The sequence below is a fragment of the Mus musculus genome, chromosome 11 (genome assembly GCF_000001635.26).
Source record: "Mus musculus strain C57BL/6J chromosome 11, GRCm38.p6 C57BL/6J".
Classification (NCBI taxonomy): Eukaryota; Metazoa; Chordata; class Mammalia; order Rodentia; family Muridae; genus Mus; species Mus musculus.
In genome coordinates, this window is record NC_000077.6 from 51,253,645 (window position 1) to 51,273,481 (window position 19,837).

Genomic DNA, 19,837 nt, shown 5'->3' on the forward strand with positions numbered 1-19,837 from the left:
GAGAGTCTCTATAAGGACCTTTATTTAACTCCACATTTTTTTCCTTATGGGGTAGAGAAAGATGCCCACACCCACAAGGTTTCACAGTCCCAGGTTTTTCAGAAAATAAACAAAGAAAGGCCACCTGTCTTCATTGAGTATCAGGGTGTTATTCCGCGGTGGGCCACGGTTGCTGGAAGCTAGGGTCTCCTGGGGCAAAGTCAGGAAGTAAGTTTGGAGCTGACATTGAATGGTTGGGGTTCCAGTGCTCCCCTCTTGGAAACAGGGAATCCTCCTGTGACATCATTGGCAGTGCGTTCCCTTGAAGCTGTGCAGAAGGAACAGCGACGCCATAATCCCAAGGCTGGTTCCTGGGAGTTTGAGGGTACACAGAAAGTGGAGGGTTACCAGCCCCATCATCGAGAGGACCTGAGAGGAAGAAGAAAGATAATCTTCATAAGCAGGGCGACCTTACTCTCCCTGGATCATGCTAAGTGATGGTCTGTTCTGTGTGTCAGGCTTCACCCTAAACATGCCCAGTTCCCATCCCCTTGGGGTGACAGAAGAATGCAGACAAACACAGAGGACAGACATTTACTTTTGCTATGTGCAATGTAGGCCTGTGGGAATGGGGATTCCCACACTGTGTGCTCTGCTCCATCCTCATGAAGGAGAGGTCAGCTGATACTGCTCTCTATAGCACTTGAAAGGGCAATGAGTACAAAATAGACTAACCTGGGACATGGCTTCCCTGGGGACTGGAGCCCAGGATCCTGTACAGGGCCTCAGCATAAGGAGAAAACAAGGGTTCAATCCCTGGTCTTTCATTACAGAGAGTCCTGTGCAGATCTCGCAGGCTCAGCAGTAGGTCGAAACAGCTTTCCCAGCTCTTCTTCAGGCCCTGCTGGTAAAGGCGCCTGCAAAGAGCCCTGGTCTTCTTGTGGATCTTCCTGCCCGGGTGGCCCATTTCCTGTTCAACTACTTCCCACTCCAGCAGGAAGACCCTGATCTCAGAGTCAGTCCATGAGCTTCCGGTAGAACCTGCAAAGGATGGAGGGCTGTGCTGAGTGCCTTTGATGCCTTGTACATGCACATCTGAACTTTTTGTAGGGACCTGTCCCGCACTCTGACAAATTGAAAGTGGCCTCATTCGGTCACCAGGGGATTAATCACGTGCTAGCAAGAGTAGAATTATCATCTACTTTGCTCTTAATAGCATGCAGTAACCTTACTTGCATGTAAGTTTTGGCATCTTTAGTTGTAGAAAATATATTACAGAATAAAAGGGGTTGTCACAGGACAAGTGCTACTTGGGGACATTATCCCTGCGTAGACTCAAGCCTCCTCCCTCCAGGGGAGTGCTCACAGCTACCGAGACTTTGGGTTTGCTATAAAAAGTACAGAAACCTGAGACAACTGAGTTCAAGTCTATACATACAGCTGTTTACATCTGGGGTCTCTTATAAGCCCATACGTCTCAGAAAAAAACACATATGATAGAAGATTTTGTTTTTCTCAGAGTTGCCTCTGAATACCTGAGGGCCTTTGTCCTCCCTGCTTCCCACTCCATCCCACATTGGATCCTTCAGTGTTTCTCAAGCTTTCACCTTGGTTTGCTTCTGTCTGTTCAGAATGAATAATGAAAATATTAAAACCGTTTTCATTCAACAAGAATCTGTCTCTCGGCTGTGAACAGATTCCGGGAACAGCCTCTTGCAGCATTGCAAAGACAACGGACTCTTCCTTCCTCACCTACAGATGCCGGTTCATTCTCACCTAAGGGGAAACCTTGGTGGTGAAGTGTAACTAGGGGAAACATATTTGGATATTGGAGTTGCACCCTGTTGGATTGCAAGCTAAAGACCAAAGCCCCTCTCCTTTGAGAAGACCTCAGCCACTGCCTCCATTTCACTCTCTTCTCAATTACTTTGTTTTCCTAGTGCTAGGAATCCATACTAGCATCCCCTAGAAAGTCCAGCTTTGCTACTTATCAGATGAACCATATGACAAATAAACAGAAAAACCACAACAAGGGCGCTTGGCACGTGGCTATGCCAGCTCTTTCCCAAGAGATGGAGGCAGGATAAGATATTCAGGGTCATTTTGGCTATAGAGTGGGATGGGGGCTAGCCTTGGATCTTTGAGATGCTGCCTTAACAAAGGGAAAACCATAGAGGCCAAAAACAAGGAGAGGGGCAACTTCAGTACCTTTTCAAATTGGGGACATGTGCTCATTCATGTTCAAGGTAGTTAACCATGTTTTGCCAAGGTGGACAATGAACACAGTCCCAACACTTTCCATGAGGCTTACTATGAGCATCAAACGATGTCATGCCAGACATACACTTTTGAGCTATAAAGTTTCTGAGATGAATTGAAAGGCAAATTTTCCAGCAATCCCCCAGAAAACACAAGCATTGAATCTCCCTTTCCAATTAACCTGCATTTTCTTCCCACAGCTTTCAGTATGTTCCACCGAGTCTTAGAACTGGGGCTCCATGTGTTCTGGTGAGTGATACAGGGTCTGGAGTGTGTAGGTAGACCTGTGTTCACTTCCCTGGACTTCCTCAAGTCTGACAGCCAGGTGCAGACCCAGTTGTTTATAAAGCTCTAGGATGTGACTGAATCAGACCCAGCCTACCTGGATGTGTAGGGTGGATCAGCAAAGGTTAACTAGGACCCGTTAATCACATCTCAGGAGGCTGACCCATATTTCTGGAACTCTTAGATACATAGCAAGGCTCAGTATCAATTGAAAATATAAAATGCATGAATGAAAACAAGGTCAAGTAATTAAAATTTCTTTTTGTGTTAGGGTCTCGTTACATTGCCCTGGCCATCCTGAAACTCACTATTTAGACCAAGGTGTCCAGGACATCATACTAATCTACATGCTTCTGGTTTCCTGTCCCAAGTTCTGGGCTTAAAAGTATTTGCCATCAACCTGGTCAATTTGATAGTTTGACACATTTGCTAAATATTTTAGCTTCATCTAAACTTTGATTGAAAACCTGAAACATACAAAATGTCTTTAGTCCATTATTTTGTAACTAAGAATCATCTCTAAGATTGTAGCTAAGCCATAATAATTGGGGAAGTGGTGTCTGGCAACATCTTCACTAAGAAGCATAAAGATCAAAACGTGGAGTCTGGGAATCCCAGGAAAGTACAGCCTGTGGGGAAGGCAGGTGTGGTGGAGCAGTGGGTCCTCCTGTGAGAGAGGCCACCCTGGATCTGCTAACTCTGGGCCTGGCACTGAGCCCTGCTGTCTTTCATCTCATCTCAGTTCTATTGACGGCCTGAATGCCTGTGTCCTGAACCCTTCCCTGCTCTTCAAAAGCACCCAGTTGCCCCTTCTAGCAGGTGTGATGGGAACATCTTGTCACTGTGTTCACTTTAACACAAAGGAAACTGAGGGACAGCATGAGCTCAACGGAGGTCCATGTCTTTAATTTTCAAGGGTAGAAAAAAACAATCCCTCATTCTGTTCCTTGTTAGGTTTTCTTGGTTTGAGTTTGTTGGGAAATATCTTACATAACCCAGGCTATCCTGTAACCCACTCTGTAGACAGAGGTGACCACCAACTTCTGCCCTTCCTGTCTTGATCTCCCAGTTGCTGGGGTTACAGCCAGGAGTCACGCACTCATATCATGTGATCATGCGGAGGAAAAAAGCCACTGGTCATATGGAACAGCAAGGTTGGCGCTCTCTAAGCAACTTTAATATGGATTTTAAGCCCTGAGACAGGAGAAAGTCAATTAGGAAGACAGAGTGTTAACTCCTCAAAGGATAGAGGCATCTTTTCTTTTCTCTTTTCTCTTCTCTGTTCTTTGCATTCCTTTGGAGACCCACACTCTCACTTTATGATACTAAGCAATTGTGTGGCCTGCGTTGTAGTCTAACTGTGAACAAGTCGTACTGGTGAGGTCCCTGAGTCCTAAAGTTTCAAAATAATTCTCCTGGCCCAGCTATTTATCCATCTTTTTCTTCTTTGTGTCTTTTTATGTTCCTTTAAACTACCCTGTCTTTTCACTTTGAGAACAGGACACTGAACCAACTAAGCAGGGCACATATGAGCCCATGTTTCTAAAGCAGAAAGTGAGAGCCTACATGGTTCTGCATCAGGTCCTCTGTATATATTTGTGGCTCTTAGCTTGATGTTTTTGCATTACTTCTTTTTTTTTTCTTTTTTAAAATATTTATTTATTTTATGTATATGACTACACTGTTGCTGTATTCAGACACACCAGAAGAGGGCATCAGATCCCATTACAGATGGTTGTGAGTCACCATGTGGTTGCTGGGAATTGAACTTAGGACCTCTGGGAGAGCAGTTGTTGCTCTTAACCGATGAGCCATTGCACCCAGGTGCAATCTTTCTTGGGAGACCCAAAGAGTCTAAGGTGCCAGTTCCTCATGAAGTTGTCCTTGAACATCCCAGGGGTCTGAATATACCCTGGAAAAACTGTAAGTCCAACAAGAAAATGAAACTGAGGTCCAGATGTGTGGAGTGCTGTTCCAACGATGTCCCAATACAAACTCTTGCTTTGAGGCTGCCCTCAAACTCCTGGGCTCAAGTGATCTTGTGCCAGCCTTCCAGGCATTTGGGGCAACAACTGGCTGGAATTTAGCCATTTTAAAATGTGTGGCTCAGTAGCATTGTGTAAAGCCACATTGCCTTGCACCCATCCCTATCATACATACATCCCTAGGACAGTTTCCTCTTCCCAAACTACAATTCTACCTTTTGCATTACTTCTAACTCTGGGAGCTGATGTATCTTTTACTCATTTGCCTGCTCTTGGGACTCCTCTTGGGTTACCTTGTCCAACCTTATCTTTAGTTTTGTTTCTCTGCCTGTTTTACATGGTTAGTAACAAGGCTCACTGAAGTCTGTCCTTTTCTGAAGAACCAAGGAGACTCTATTGAGGGTAGAGGGCATGTGGGAGTGGGAGGGAACTGAGTAGAGTGGAGGGAGGGAGTAAACTATGTTCAGGATTTATTGTATAAGAGAATCTATTTTTAATTAAAAAAATATTACTTTGTCCAGCAGCCCCTGCCCACCCTTTTCCCCTTCTTTCTTTCATGACCCAGGTTCTCAGCTATGTTGGCAATCCCTCTACCAGTTGAGCTACATAGTCATTTGGCATCTTTTTAATCATTAGCACAGGGAACATTGATCTGAGCTATTCCTTGGTTTAAGCTGAACAACTGAGATCTTTAGTCAATCTGAATAGGAAGCATCTGTAGATCAGAAATGAAGTATCTCTTGTTTTACAGATGAAGCCAAGAGTTAATTCCCTAATTCATGCACTGGTATGTGACTAATAGATTCCTACTGAGTGAAAATAGTTTTAATGCTTTATTTATTTGTTTGTTTATTTATTTTACTAAACAACAGCAGGTTAAGTTGGAGATTGAGATGTAAACAGCTGTGGTGATGTCAGAACTGTACTCAGTAGTCTGGCATCTCTGTCTAGTCTCATATGTATAGGTTCAGAGGCTGTGAAAGACTCAGAGGGAGGGAGGCTGGATGTCATCCCCACTTTAGGACTCTTCTCTTAGACAACCACAAAATCCTGTCTTTTCTTTTCTCTGCTCTTCTTCCTTCAGAGACACATACTCTCCTTTTATCATACTAAGCAATTGTCTGGCTAGTCAGAATCCCAGGGCTTCCTAGAGAGTTTTAGTAATCCTTCCAAGGTGAATAAGACCAGGTCTGCCTGGTCAGGTGCAGGGAGGGTCCATGAGAAGTGCTCAGATGTGTGTGATGTAAAAATGTTCTCAATTCATTCCTCTGTTCTTTCCAGGTCTTTCCATTAGTCATGGGGTGGCTGAGAAATTAGGGTTTTCCTGCAGAGTGGGATGTAGTTAAACAGGAAGTTGACCTCCCAGGTAGGGAGAGGCCCAGGAAGACCAGAGCTGTTTCCCAGCGGCTCTATCAGCCGGGCCTGAGGAAGAGTTAAAGAAGTTGTTTCCACCTGCTGTTAAGCCTGTAGGATCTGAACTAGACTTCTTGAAGCCAATGAAAAAGACTAAGGAGTAAACCTTTGTCTTGCTCTTATGCAGAGGCACTGCCCAGGATCTTTAGTACAGATGGAAAGATGGTGGACTCCCTGGTTTTTCTCTCCTATATTCACCTTTCAAATCCTCTCTGTCGAGGGGTATGCTGGCCCCTAGAAAGTGATAGAGCCTTCTACTGGTTCCTTCTATGCAAGGCTGGAAGGATTTTCCCACTCTGCAGACTCCCCTTGTCTCCCCATTTCTTATTTGTTCAGTACCAATATCATGGTCCATACTGCCGCATTTGATCATATTATGAACCCCAAGATTGTGAACTGTTTCTAATGGTGGTGTGACTCAGCCTTTGATCCTAGAGCATTCTATTTACAATAAACAAGTAGTTGTGGTGTGGCTCAGCCCTAGCACACACCATTAATCCAAGAGCTAAATAAAGTCAACCATGGGTCAAGAGGCAAAGCAAGTAACCAGCTGAATGGAGTGAACAGAAGTAAACAGAAAGAAGGGTCTTTGAGTTGAAGGGCATTTTGCACTGTGTAGAGAAGGAGAAAGGGCCTTCTCCTGAGACATTGGTAGAGTTTTTTCCTTCTGGGACATCAGTGGAATAGGAAGGTCAAATGAATGGTTTCTCTGCCTCTCCGAGCTTAGCAGGCTTTCACAAGGGCATCTGGCTCCTGAGTCTTCATTTGGTGAGTTAAAGGGCTAGAATTTTTGTTTTTTAAAACAACACCTGAGGGGTCATGCATGCTAGGCAAGCCTTTTACCAACTGAGAGAAAGACAATACATTTTAAATATTGAGAAAATGCAGTAAGTAGAGTTGGGAAGCCAATGTGTTGTTTTGTGAGATGGGGTCTCTTGTAGTCCTGGCTGCCTTAGAACTTACTGTGTAGCCTAGAATGACCTTCTCATGATCCTCTGCCTTCCACCTCTCAACATGCTGGCATCACAGCTCTATGCTACTGATCTTGGTGTCTGGGATTTATTTATTTAGTGAAACTTAGTCAATGCCACCAATTTTATTCAAGGGACCTTTTATTGAGGGACCCAGAAGATGGCTCAGTGAGTAAGAACCTTTTCTACCAACACTATCAATCTTAGTTTGATCCTCAGGACCCACATTGTAGATGGAGAGAACTGACTTCTGTATGTCTTCCTCTGACCTCCAAATGTGTGCCATAGCATGGATTCACTGACTATCCACTCCACAGTCTCTAGATAGATTCAATTACATTTTTAAATTTAGATTTTAGTTAAATTAACGTAGAAACAGTGACTAGTAATGTGTGATGGCAGTTCCATTCTAATGGGTGGGTGGGTGGGGGTTATCTAAGGATCCACTATTAGAAGGAATTCTATCTTCTCTATAAACTTTTGGGCATGACCTAGTCAAAGTTTTGGTAAATGGTTTCTCTCTTGCAGTTACCAGAACCAATATCCTGACGAATCCTGAAGGCTGACCAAGTGCCTGTGGCTAGTATTTCCAGAGGGTACATGCATCTGTGATCTGGCCCTGGATCTGAGACCCGTTCATTGATAGGTCAGACCTAATAGCTCACACCAGTGATGCCAGCAATTCGGAAGCTGTAACAGGAGGATTTCTACAAGTTCCAGGCAAGCTTAGACTAAATAATAAGTTCCAGATTGTCCCTGTGTATACAAAGACGATCACAAAGGAAGAGGGGAAAAAAGAAGAAAGAATAGTGGGGAAGGAGAGAAGAGAGACCCATATAAGTAATTAAAGGAGCAGTGCAGGGCACTTCCTGTATTCCCTGAATGGTATGAATTCAGATGCTTCCTGCCCACTCCATATGCTCTGCAGAGTGCACTGGGAATTGGGATGCTTTCAACATTGTTTGACTGAATCTTTGTTACTCCTGTGCTGTTTGACTTTCTCTTCAGAAGTGTTAGGAACCCTGGAGGAAACTGGGATATTGTCCATCTTGGGCAGTATGGGATGCCTGAGAGATCCATTGTGACTCATTCATGGTGTGGCCTTTAATCAACTTTGCTAAATGTGAAGGGATTCATTGTTTCATAATGGGAGCTTCAGAGACAAATCACCATGAAACGAGCCTTTTCAAGACAGACCCTTTTGGTCTTGCCAAAAGATGGACTCAGAATACTTTTCTCTAACTGATTAAGAAAAAAGTAAGTTGTTTTTTACTTTGTTGCATGAATGGAGGCAGTAAGTATGACAATGAAACCGTAAGCTAGCAAAGTTTGAATGGTATTTTCAGGAGTTAAATTTGTCATTAAAGCAAGGAGCTAAGAATCACCTCTTAGAGTTGTCTAGATTACTAAGACTGTCTATAAAGTGATTGGCATAGAGTATTTAATTAATCTGGTTATGACAGCTCATATTTATGCTTCAAGCTCTTGGAGGAAGGAGATAAGAGATAGGACGACCAGAAGAAGTTCAACCCTACTGGGTTAGACAGTAATTATGGTGTTGGATTCTCAGCAGTTTTGTTTTTTGAGTTTTGATCTCATGTAGCTCAGACTGGCCTTGAACTTGCTATATGGCCCAGGATGACCTAGAATTCCTGATCCTCCTGTTTCTAAATCCTAAATGCTGGGATTACAGGCCTGCACCACAAAAGCCCAGTTCTCTGAAATTAAAAAAGGATATATATTAAGAATTTGTTATGTCGCCAGGCAGTGATAGTGCACGCCTTTAATCCCAGCACTTGGGAGGCAAGAGGCAGGTGAGTTTCTGAGTTCAAGGCCAGCCTGGTCTACCGAGTGAGTTCCAGGACAGCCAGGATTACACAGAGAAACCCTGTCTCGAAAAAAAAACCAAAAAGTCTGACCACAAATGCCCGTTTGTTGAGTAACTGTAGTAGAAAATCATGAGGCTGCCATGGTTGTAACCGGAAGAATACTGTCAGAAGTCTTAGGACAAACCTCCCCATTCCTTTCGATTTGCTGGCTGAGAAGGCGAGGAGGAAGAGAGAGAGGAAGGCAAAGAGAAAGAGAAGGGTAAGCACCTGCTACGCTTGTTTTTAGAGGCATATTCAGGTAAACTTCTCCAAATCCAGTTTAGAGCGGAAGCGCCAGGTGACAGCCATATCCTGGTCACTGAGCTGCCCTAGCTGGGAGCATTCGGGGACTCTGCGCTCTGGTGGCTCTACCTGGAGCTGAGGTTGAGGGGCGACTGGTAGATGGAGTGCGATGAGCTTCCCACTTTAAGCTGATGGGAAAAGGTCAGAGGTTGGCCCTACCCAGCGTGGCCACGCCCAGCAAAACTCTTCGAGAGCCCGACGCGCGCCGCAGACTTAAGGCGGGCTTCCAGGTTCACCTAAGAACAGAAAGAACCTCAGCCTGACAAGCGGACAGAACCTCGTCCTACCCGCGCCTCCAGCGCTGCGCAGCCGCAGTGTGGCTGATCAAGCCCCGCCGTCCCTGACGTCACAGACCCCTCGTCCCCTTGCACGATCTGTGGGCGGGCACGAGGCTTCGTGACGCATGCGCGCTGGCTCGGCGTAGGTGGCGCTGGAGCCACCTGAGGAGGTTGTAGGGTGACGGCGCGGACGCCATTTTGTCGGTGTCTGTCGCAGCGGCTGGAGAGGAACGACGGCGGTTTGGCGACATTTCTCGGCCAAAAGGCCGCTTGCTTTTGCGGAGGTGAGGTGGGCAGTGTCGCGCGGAGCCAGGTGTCTGAGGAGAGAGTGGGCTTTGGGCGTCAGCACCGGGAGGATGCGTCCGCGGGGCTGGCGGGGTGCCTCTCGGCCGGCGGCGACAACACCCGAGCTGCCGCGGTTTCGCCGCTCGAGTCAAGGCCCGCAGGCCCCGGGTTCGCCCGACGGTGCGGTCCGGCAGCTTGGGCCTCGCTCACCTCTTGTCAAGGCCTCGGCCGTCCATCGCAGGAACCAGCGGGGAGACCCTTGGCGGGACGCATCCCCGGTACTAGTGCCGTCCAGAGTCGAAGTCACCCCGACCCCCTACTCACCCCTGTCTGTGGCCTCGGCCGTTTGCATAACCGGAGCCTTTTCCAAAGTCCGCTATTCGCTCTGTTGTTCAGCTCTAAGGGCCCTGGCCAGCTGCCCGGAAGAGGTAGGGCAGGCGCTGCGGCGAGCCAGGCAGCGGCTGGAGTTCACCTCCAGCTTCGAGGATCACACTTGGGAAGGAAGGTTCGTCCTTCATGCCAGGCGGTCACCCCACCCCAAGCCCCCCCTAGATCTGGGTCGCCCCGATTGCCCAGGCATTATGTAGGCCAGGCAGGACTCGAACTCAGGAGATTCTCCTGCCTCTGCCTCCTGAGTGATGGGATTAGAGAGCTGAGTGATGGAATTAGAGAGCGAACATTGCATTTACATTGTGACAGCTCTGTTGCTCAAGTAGCCAACCCTCTAAACCAGTGGACCGATTGTCACCTGGTCTAATGTTAAAGCTGCAGATATTTGGCCTAATTTTGAACACGCACCCGAGGGCCTCTTGTACCCCCACTTAAATGGGAGACTGAAACTTCTAAAACGTGGTGGAGAATAATATTTCTAGTATGAGCGTATACATATGGGTTCCATTGTATCTTTTATTGAAAGGATACAGAGGATTGTAGCATGATTTTTAAGTGTTAGAGATAGTGTAATATTTTGAGGTAGCTTTTCTTTCCTGTGTATGAAAGCTCTCATGAGCTCAGAAATCTTTTACTTTGCCTCCTAAGTAAATATTTCTTTGTTGGTTGTTTGAAACAAGGTCTCGCTGTGCAGACCAGGCTGTCCTTGAAGTCTCTCAGAACTCCACCTGCCTCTGCCTCTAGGGTGGCACGTGTCACCACACCTGCCTAAAAACAAAGTATTTCCGAACTCGGCCAGAGATCAGAGGAGGGATGGGGAATGTTAGTCGGGGCCTATTGGGACAAGGACCCACTGATAGGTGGGTTTGCATATTAGTCACTTGAGAAGTTGAGATTTGTCCTGTGAGAGGTAAACTGGCTGTAGCGATGTGAAGTGGAGGGGGAGGGGGTAACTTGAAGCAAGCAACCAAGACTTGTGAAACCCTAATGGCCAGTCACAAGGATGAGTCATCAGAAGCTGTACACTGGGCTGCTGTGTTTTGAGAGTGCTTAGCCTGTAGCCCGGTGGCTTGGGATTCAGAATTTAATTCCCTCCCCTCACCCCCTCTAAAGAGAAAAAAAAAAAGCCTTAATCAAACTAAAACCTTAAATACAATTTTGATAATAGGAGGAATATGTCAGCAGAACTCCAGTGGAAATAGGAAGATGAGTGTTTCTCTAAAGCTTGAGTTTGGGCTTTTGTCTCCAGCAAGTTTGCAGTGTTGTCTGTTTTACTTCACCATATTAAAATGACTATATCGAAAGGAATGCTTGGCTTACTAACTTTTTTTTTAACCAAGGTACCTATCAAGAATTTAGGATTTGTGTGTGTGTGTGTGTGTGTGTGTGTGTGTGTGGTTTAATCCATGCTTTCTCATTTTTGACTGAGCAAGAGAAGCCACATTATCAGGAAGATGCCTGGCAGGCACAGAATTAGAAGAACGAATATGGTTTACTGAATATTTGGACAGGGGGTATGTAGGTCGGTGGTAGAGTCTCGCCTAGCAATTAGAAACCTCCTCTCCCCTCATTACGTCCTCAGTAATCAGGAAATAATAATAGTATCACACCCTGATGTTGTGATGCACACCCTTTCTGAGGAACACTTTGGAAGAGAACTGAAACTGCTTTCTTTGCAAGCCCGGTGTTTAATAGATTTGTTGGCTTATTTTTCAGCCATTTAGGCAAGCTCAAGGTGATCAACTAAATTGGTTTTGTTCCATTTGGGCCTTATTCAGCTTCTTTTTTCTTTTTTCCCTCCCAAACCATTAAACTCTGCTTAGCAGAGTTCAAAATTAAAGATTTAGCTATGGAACTGGAGACACTGCTCTTGTAATGGACCTTTAGGCTTTAGGGCATCCTATGCCCTCTTGTGGTATCCAGGGGCAACTGCACTCGTGTAGATCTTCCCCACCCTGCCCCACCCTACCCCATTCCCATTAAAAATAAATTTAATCTTTTTTTAAAAATTGACGTAGGGGAACAAAGTGGTTAAATGGGTAATGCTGCACACCTTTGATCTCTGAGACCCACATGATGAAAGGAGAGAATTAACACTGGTGTCCAACAGTCACAGATCTGTAAAAGGATAAATGTTAGATACTGAGCCTGGGAGAGATCCACAGGAGCTTGGAGATGAAGTTTGGGAATTGTTACCATTATCTGATGTCACTGGCCATGTCTCAGTTTAAGGATCGGACTAATTCTGGCATTTAGAGAAAGGAACTCTACAGAGTTTGAGGGGGGGGGAAATCTCATTAATGAAAGGCTCTTTACCTTTAAATCAATTACTTGCTTGCTTCTCTCACTTATGATTATTTGTATTAAACTTTGCCAGACTGAAGGATGTTTATGACACTGTTGGGATAGGCTATCGCTAACTATAGTTGTAGATGTTATTCTTATATTCAGATCTGGCCAGGAGATGGTGGTGCACACCTTTGATTTCCATCACTCTAGAGGCAGAGGAAGGTGGATCTTTGAGTTTGAGGCCAGCCTAGTTTACAGAGCTAGTGCCAGACCTATACCAAGAAACTTCCTGTCTCAAAGGAAAAAAAAAATCTGTGTGCATTCATGTCAGTCTTGATTTTTAACCAAATTGAGAGACCAGGAATGTAGCTCAGTTGGTAGAATTATTAACATTATAAGTGACCTAATTTTTAAAATCAGCATAAATAGAAGGAAACAAAAAATATTTTGTGTTAGGAGTGTACATATACATTCTGTCCCATGTGCAGGCCAGAGGTCAAAATGGGATATCTCCATGGGTCTCCACATTTTTCAGACAAGGACTTTCATTGAACCTGGAGCTTGCCAATTAAGCTAGACTGGGCTGGCCAGTGAATTTTAGGGATCCATATGCCCCGCCCCAGCCCTAGGTCTGGAGTTACAGGTCTGTGCTATGATGCCTGCCTTTTTATGTGGGTGTGAGTGATCTGAACTCAGGTCCTCATTGCTTGCATAGCAAGCACATTACTGAGTAATCTGTCCAGCCCTTGAGCAATTTTAATTGGCCCTTTTTAAAAAAATGTAAAAAATAGCCAGGTACATTGACAAATGCCCATTAATACCAGCACTTGGGTGGTAGAGGCAGGCAGATTTCTGAGTTTGAGGCCAGCCTTGTTTACAGAGTTGGTTCCAAGACAGTCAGGTCTAACTGAAAATCCTTTTCTCAAAAAACAAAAAATGAGTGTTTCTGAAGGCAAGCACTAAGTTGAGAATTTGTCCTTGTACTATGTAGCGAAAGAAAACCTATTAAAGTCTCCATGCTGTCAGTCATCTAGTACTAGAGTCAGTTCCATTCAGCATCATCTCACATAGGAGTGGTATTGTGTTCTAAGCTTTGGGAAGTGCTAAGAGCCTACGTGACCCTGTGTGTGAGGTATTCCTATTTAAGCAATGGTAATATATAGTTATACGACCATCTTTAGCTTCCCACTTACCCTCACTCCCCCCTCTTCTCGTTAACAGATGCGGCATTCCAAACGAACTCACTGTCCTGATTGGGATAGTAGAGAAAGCTGGGGCCATGAAAGCTACAGTGGAAGTCACAAACGCAAGAGAAGGTCTCACAGCAGTACTCAGGAGAACAGGCACTGTAAACCACATCATCAGTTTAAAGACTCGGATTGGTAAATGACTTGCATTTTAAGTTTCAGCAAGTTGTCATTTGCTTATATAGCTTTTATCAAATTTGGAATCAGACATATTTACTCCTGCAAAAAATAAAAAAGTTAACAATATCATAGGCTAGTTTCTATACTGCCTAGACTAAAGCTATGAATTTTATAGTTTGTTCTATGTCTGTCTGGGATTGATAGGAGACAGTAGCTCAGCAAGTGACTAAACTAAGGGCTCTGAGGATTTAGCTCAGTGTTAGAACACTTGTTACCCAATATATGTGAGGTCCCAAAAATCCTTAGAAACCCTTCCATCAAAAAGGGGGAAGGAAGTCAAAAGATTATATTCAAGAACATATACAAAGTTGAATAATAATGATACTCATAGGAAGATGGCATATATATTTGGGTGTGCAAGAAGTGTTTCCCAATTGAGATGTCATAGAAAGTGGTTAATCCCGATAAGAAAAGCTACCTGAAATGCTATCTGAGACCATTAAAGTGCTTTGAGGAATAGCCATTCATGTTACATCTTACAGATTATATTAATAGAACACCAATGGATATGTCTGAGAGTTTTAGAAACTTGCTTTATATTTTGAGAATTGTTTCTACAGGCATTCTCTGGTAATTTAGGATAGAGCCTCAGTAAAAATTTGTGATAGTATGTCTTACTATAATTATGATATAAAATTTGGAGGTAATATGTTTATATAGAATTGAAAGAATCTTAAAGTTCTAAATATAAAGAAAGGCTAGGTGAGTAGTTTCTTTCACTCTGCCTTCCATTAATTTCCCTTTCTCATTTGTTTTGTTGGTTCTATGTTTTCTCCTTGTTTGTACAGATGTTCCATTGGGGCTGTTTACCAGATTGCTTTCTAAATTAGCCAGCTGGGGTTACTTTAAAAAACAGTATGTAATTTTTTTTCCTTCTCCATGCTAAACAGAGTTGTCTGCCAAAGAGCTTGTTTGTAGTTCTTGTAAACTAATCATGTTTTATCAAAGTTATGTAAGGGGTGCTGGATAAGGTTATGGCAAGATTCAGTAACCAGACTTTATTAATGAACACTGTACAAATTGTACCCCATTATTAATGAGTATAGGATACTCTTTAAGGCTTACCTTCTTATACATAGTGCTAGAGTATATATTATATATGTGAAAAAGTTGACTTGAGTGATTTTGTATTCATAATAATTATAAAAACCAGTCAGTCCAATTAATCACTAAGCCAGTACTACCATCTTTAACATTGACATCAAACAAATTTGGTGATTATTATTCATCATAATCCAGACTATTTGTTAATTGTAAATATCTTTTTGAAAGCTAAAAGTTTTATGAATATTTTAATAAATGGCTGGGCAGTTGAGGCAGCAGCAGTGTAAAGGAACAGCAGTGTGGAAAGCGTTGCGTGGCTTGACTGAATTATTTCTGTCTGTTCCTAAGGGGTCTTTGTGTACAAATCTTTGCCTGTGGCTATTTCCTGAGAGTAGATTCTAAGAAGAGGCATTTTCAAGTTAAAGGGTATGAAGTTTTACAAGGTTCTTGCTGCATATTCTCATTTCTTGTTCTAGAAAGCTTATAACATGCTCCTTGGTGCTGTCTCTAGTTTTGTCTGTTTTAAATGGTTTTCCTAACCTGAATTTCTAGTGAATTTGTTCAGATTTTCTGAAGAATTTTTATGTCAATTGTTTTCTACTAAAGTATATTTCTTTCTGATTTACAAGATGTTTTTATTATGTATTATTTTAACCCTTTGTCATATGTATTATAAAACATTTTCTCCTGATTTGTCTTTTGGCAGTAGCCTTTGATTTGGTCTCCCTTTCAGCAGGTTTAATCTATTCTGCCTCAAATACCAGGAAGACCAATGTAGATGTAATATATATATATATGCCAAATCCTTAAATATCTCCCTGTAACACAGTACCAAGTTTTAAACCTTTGGTAAACTTTATATGATTAGAAACCACCTAGGAGGTATGCAGACTTAGATTTAGAATTCAGTATGACCTGGGTCTTCATTTGTAAACTCTATAGTCAGTATTAGTGCAAATAGTCTGTCCTTTAAAAACACCTTTAGTTTGGTTGCACAGGGCTTCTAGTGACATTTGATGCATCTACTTCCTGTCTGCAGAGTAGATACATGCATTTGAAGCCTCTGGCTGGCGGTGCTGTCTGTATAAGTGTAACATGGCACTATGCTGCTCTGGAATTTCTTCTGCTTTCCACTTTGTCCAAATCCTGGCTTTCCTTTAAGATGCTTATCTGCTTCCATCTTTGTCATGACTTCTTCCTTAGTAATCTTAAGCAAATTGAATTCTTTGCCTTCCCGGAGTTCATTTGCACCTTTTCAACATTTTTCGCATTTGTCTCTTTTGATTTTCTTTTTTTTTTCTTTTTTTTTTCTTTTCTTGTGTGTGTGTGTGTGTGTGTGTGTGTGTGTGTGTGTGTGTAATCTTAAATTGTCTTACATGATTTTATTTTGTCTTCCACAGGACGGAAATAAAAAAAGCCAATTCACTTAACAGTTACTGGGCATTTAGTGGATATTTTTAAAAAGTCAAATCTGTTTATTCTGTCTACCATGTCCACAGCTTGTATAATTCTGTAGTCTTTAATCTCTAAACTTTAGTCTTTGGTTGTCATGATTGGAAAGGTCCTTCTCATGCTAGCTCTGCTCACAATAGTATCACCACCCCACTTTTTTATTGTTGGTAGATTGTTTTGGATTGTCAGCAGGGCCAGTTTCATGTCATATTCCAGTTAAAGATTATTATTAGTCTAGTTTATTTTTATGATAGACTTTGGATTTGGTGGGTGTGGGATACCTTATAAAATTAAATAGGATGCCTGTAGAATTATGACTAGCTTCTTGTTTTTCATCTAGATCTCTGCTTCAGACCAACTGTCTCAGGCCTAGAGTTTAATCCTAATAGCCTCACTTGTTTCTCCAGAAGTTAAGGAGAACTTGAGAATGATGCTAGGCAATAAGAAGGCCCAGCCTAAAATAGATGCCAGTCTTGTTGGGTTGTAGTCCTAGGGATGTTTCTATTTCTGCTTAAACAAGAACCTGGGAAAGAAAATGACAGCATATTCTGGGGAGTGTAAAGGGGTTGGCGGGGGCAGCTGCAGCAACATCTGTCACTCCATTGCTTGTCAGGATTATTTAGCTGATTTGTCTGACTGGGCAGGTGTCCCCTCTCTCCCCCAGTGCTCCATGTGCATCCCTCTTGAAGCTTCGCACTCTGTTGAAGAGGACACTCATCCCAGGTAGAGGGGGGATGGGAAACTGGGCCGATTGAATCCGTCCTTTTCTTTCCATCAGATCAGGACACTCACCTGGGATCCATTGACTTCCTGAGGTCCATGACCGTCATGAAGTTCTTGCCAAGTTTTGTTTATGTATTTGTATGTTTCTTGGGGAAAAAGGGCTCTACAACTTCCATCAGGTTCTCAAAGGAGTCTGTAGATGCACTGGGGCACTAGAAAATGCTGTTTGCTGTTTCTTGGGTATTTTTTAAGCAAGAGTCACAGGAAATTAGGCAGGTAGAATGGGAGGGATGTCCACAGTCCTGGATCCTTTCTTGTGTGGAAGGTCTGTTCACATGTGTTTGGCACACTAGGCAAGCCTCAGAAGTTCTGGTCTCTGTTTCTTAAACAAGAATAACACAAAGCTTAGACATAGAAAAGAGGAGATAGAATAGGTGACATAGGGCAGTAGTAGCAGTTTGAAAATATCTTAGTTTTTGCCACTAATAAGCTCTGCAACGATGCTGTATCATTTAGGGATCTTAATTGAATTTTAGTAAATGAAAGGGCTGAAGGACATTTAAAGCTTCTCATATCTGTGATACACATTCTATAAGAAGTCGTGGTCAGGGATATTTAAAATGCTCTTAATTTAAGGGAAAGGAATCTTCTTTTGCCCTTCTCTAAATGTGTGGCTCTGAGAGAGGAAAAGGAAGCTAGTTTCAGATGCCTATGTTGTATGATCGATCAGTGCATTTCAGAATAGGTTTGCAAGTTTGGTCTTGACTTTTTAGATGGTAAAGGAACATTCAGTCATAAGCATATTGTAATTGAAGCTTTGTTCCTTGGTATGAAATGGTTGACAGCAATTTTCTAATGTGTAGGTGTTTTTTTGTTTTTTTGTTTTGAGATGGTTTCATGTGACCCAGGCTGGCTCCAAACTTGTAGTGTACTTCAGGATGGCCTTGAATTCTTGATCCTCCTGCCCTTACCTTCCAAGTGCTGGGATTAAAGGCATGCCTGGCTGTAGCAATTTAATATGGACCTATTTGGTTAAAAATTATTTCTTAAGCTTTCCTAGATACAAATAAATTTCATCTCATTGATTTGAATTTTTTCCTTTTATTGAGATAGCTATTTAAACCAAGAATTCTTGAAAGTTTTGTTTGAACCACATTATTCCAGAATGAAGAGAATAATTTGAAATCCTTTAATGTGTTCGCAGTCACTATTTAGAAGCAAGATGCTTGAATGAGAGAGATTATCGGGACCGGAGATACATTGATGAATACAGAAATGACTACTGCGAAGGATATGTTCCAAGACATTACCATAGAGACGTTGAAAGCACTTACCGGATCCATTGCAGTAAATCCTCAGTCAGGAGCAGGAGAAGCAGCCCTAAGAGAAAGCGTAATAGACCCTGTGCAAGTCATCAGTCGCATTCGGTATGAGTGGTTTGTTTTTATTTGGAATGGATTGATTGTAAAGCTCTGAAAGGGTGATAAGTTTCTAAGTTTCTTAATGCAATTTGGATATGCTGTAATTAAATTCATGTTACTGGAGTCCTTAAAGGAAGTGTATACATTCTCATAATTGACCACCTGTGTGTTAGTTAGTCTTCATTTTGCCCACACACTCATTCTGCAAAACAGATCATGCATGAGTTTGTTGGTTTTAATAGTAAGAACATCTTATTTTGTGGTTGTATAATATATTAAAAATGAGGCACCCATTTTTTTCTCCTTTGAATGTAAAGATTTTTTTATTTTGAAAGAAACTGCTTTACTGGTAGTTGGAAATAACTCAGGCAGGTCGCCTTGCTGAGGTGTTGAGCCATTGCTGACTCCTGTGTGGTCTAGCTCCTCGGACAGCACATCATTGTCTGCGTTAATTTCCTGAAGTTGTGAACCTGGGTGCTGAGGGGAAAATGTACTGAGAAAGCTAGACATCTTTTATTTGTAAATTTTGAGTTACCATGTCCCTCCCCCAAGTTTTTTTTCTATAGAACTAGCAGTTACTAGATGGAAGATTGAAATTAGTCTTTACTTCCCCTTCTTACTATGATGATGTCCACTTTTAAATGTTGCTAAAAGAGAACAATTTCAACTAATCTTGACATTTTCCTGACTAACTAGACAACCCAATTCACAGCATATGGTTATAGCAAAAATTAGTAAATCATGACAATGCATTCTTTAAACTTCAGACTTCAATTAAATCAGTATTTTAAAGAGACAATTGTGTTGTTTTTTTCTATTGCCACTTTAAGTATCTTATCTGAAAATCTGTTCCTTGCCATGTTTTTCTTCTGTAACATAAACTGTGCCCTGTGAATTTCTGGGGACTGAATTTGAAATTGCTCCTGCCAACTGTTCGTGGCCTGGTGCTTATCTGAATGCCTGAATATCTCCCCGCTGAATGAATTGCGTATTCTGCCCTGAATTCACTCTGATATATTGATTGGCTGGACGATCTTGGTGCTGCCCACTTGCCGTTCCAGAAGAGCCACCGAAGGAAAAGATCCAGGAGTATAGAGGATGATGAGGAGGGTCACCTGATCTGTCAAAGTGGAGACGTTCTAAGAGCAAGATGTATAGAATATTTTTCAACACTTTTTAAACTTTGCAGACAGAATAATCTTTTAAAGAATAGTTTGTCAGCGGGGGGCTAAAGACTCTCATTGCTTTTTTGTTTTGTTTTTTGTGGGTTTGTTTGTTCTTTTGTATTTCTTCTTTTCTGTAGAATTTAAATATTTCTATTCTTAAAATTCCAAAGTAATCAGTGGCGTTTGAGACTAGAGCAGGACAGACAGCTCTATCTAACTGCTTGTAGCAGCTGAAATACAGTAACTTGAGCGATGAAACCTTAGTTATGCTTTGCTAAAGATCATTTGGAAATATGCCA

The 19,837-nt window shown here is 42.6% G+C and overlaps 2 protein-coding genes across 22 annotated transcripts in view; one reads left to right on the plus strand and one right to left on the minus strand.

The window, feature by feature from the left end:
• On the minus strand, nt 1–10,018 carry BC049762 (cDNA sequence BC049762). 6 transcript variants are annotated; one of them, NM_001358279.1, is made up of 4 exons: nt 9,133–9,413; nt 1,515–1,602; nt 715–1,020; nt 1–408 (listed from the first exon to the last, which is right to left on the minus strand). In NM_001358279.1, exons 3-4 carry the CDS (start codon nt 944–946, stop codon nt 149–151), a joined length of 492 nt encoding a protein of 163 aa, NP_001345208.1. In that variant the 5' UTR covers nt 947–1,020; nt 1,515–1,602; nt 9,133–9,413; the 3' UTR covers nt 1–148. The 6 variants fall into 6 exon arrangements, with proteins under 6 accessions (NP_001345208.1, NP_001345210.1, NP_001345209.1 ...); NM_001358281.1 differs by lacking the exons at nt 1,515–1,602; nt 9,133–9,413 and adding an exon at nt 9,951–10,018; NM_001358280.1 differs by lacking the exon at nt 1,515–1,602 and having other exon boundaries at nt 9,351–9,413.
• Clk4 (CDC like kinase 4) overlaps nt 9,470–19,837 on the plus strand; it is an 18,657-nt gene continuing 8,289 nt past the window's right edge. The window contains exons 1-7 of one of the 16 annotated variants that reach the window (NM_001362538.1): nt 9,470–9,625; nt 13,527–13,687; nt 14,521–14,587; nt 15,125–15,202; nt 16,893–16,951; nt 18,156–18,378; nt 19,434–19,524. In NM_001362538.1, the coding sequence (NP_001349467.1) occupies nt 16,899–16,951; nt 18,156–18,378; nt 19,434–19,524 (367 nt within the window). In that variant the 5' untranslated portion in view covers nt 9,470–9,625; nt 13,527–13,687; nt 14,521–14,587; nt 15,125–15,202; nt 16,893–16,898. The other 15 variants (NM_001362536.1, XM_017314243.2, XM_030245511.1 and 12 more) reach the window with 15 other exon arrangements.

Excerpts from the sequence above, each read along its gene's own strand:
- BC049762 (NM_001358281.1), bottom strand. The coding sequence starts at position 9,978 with ATGCAAACGGCCGAGGCCACAGACAGGG. Across the intron at positions 1,021-9,950 it reads GGCCGAGGCCACAGACAGGG|GTTCTACCGGAAGCTCATGG; the intron begins GTGAGTAGGGGG and ends CATCCTTTGCAG. Across the intron at positions 409-714 it reads CCAGGGAAGCCATGTCCCAG|GTCCTCTCGATGATGGGGCT; the intron begins GTTAGTCTATTT and ends TCTTCCTCTCAG.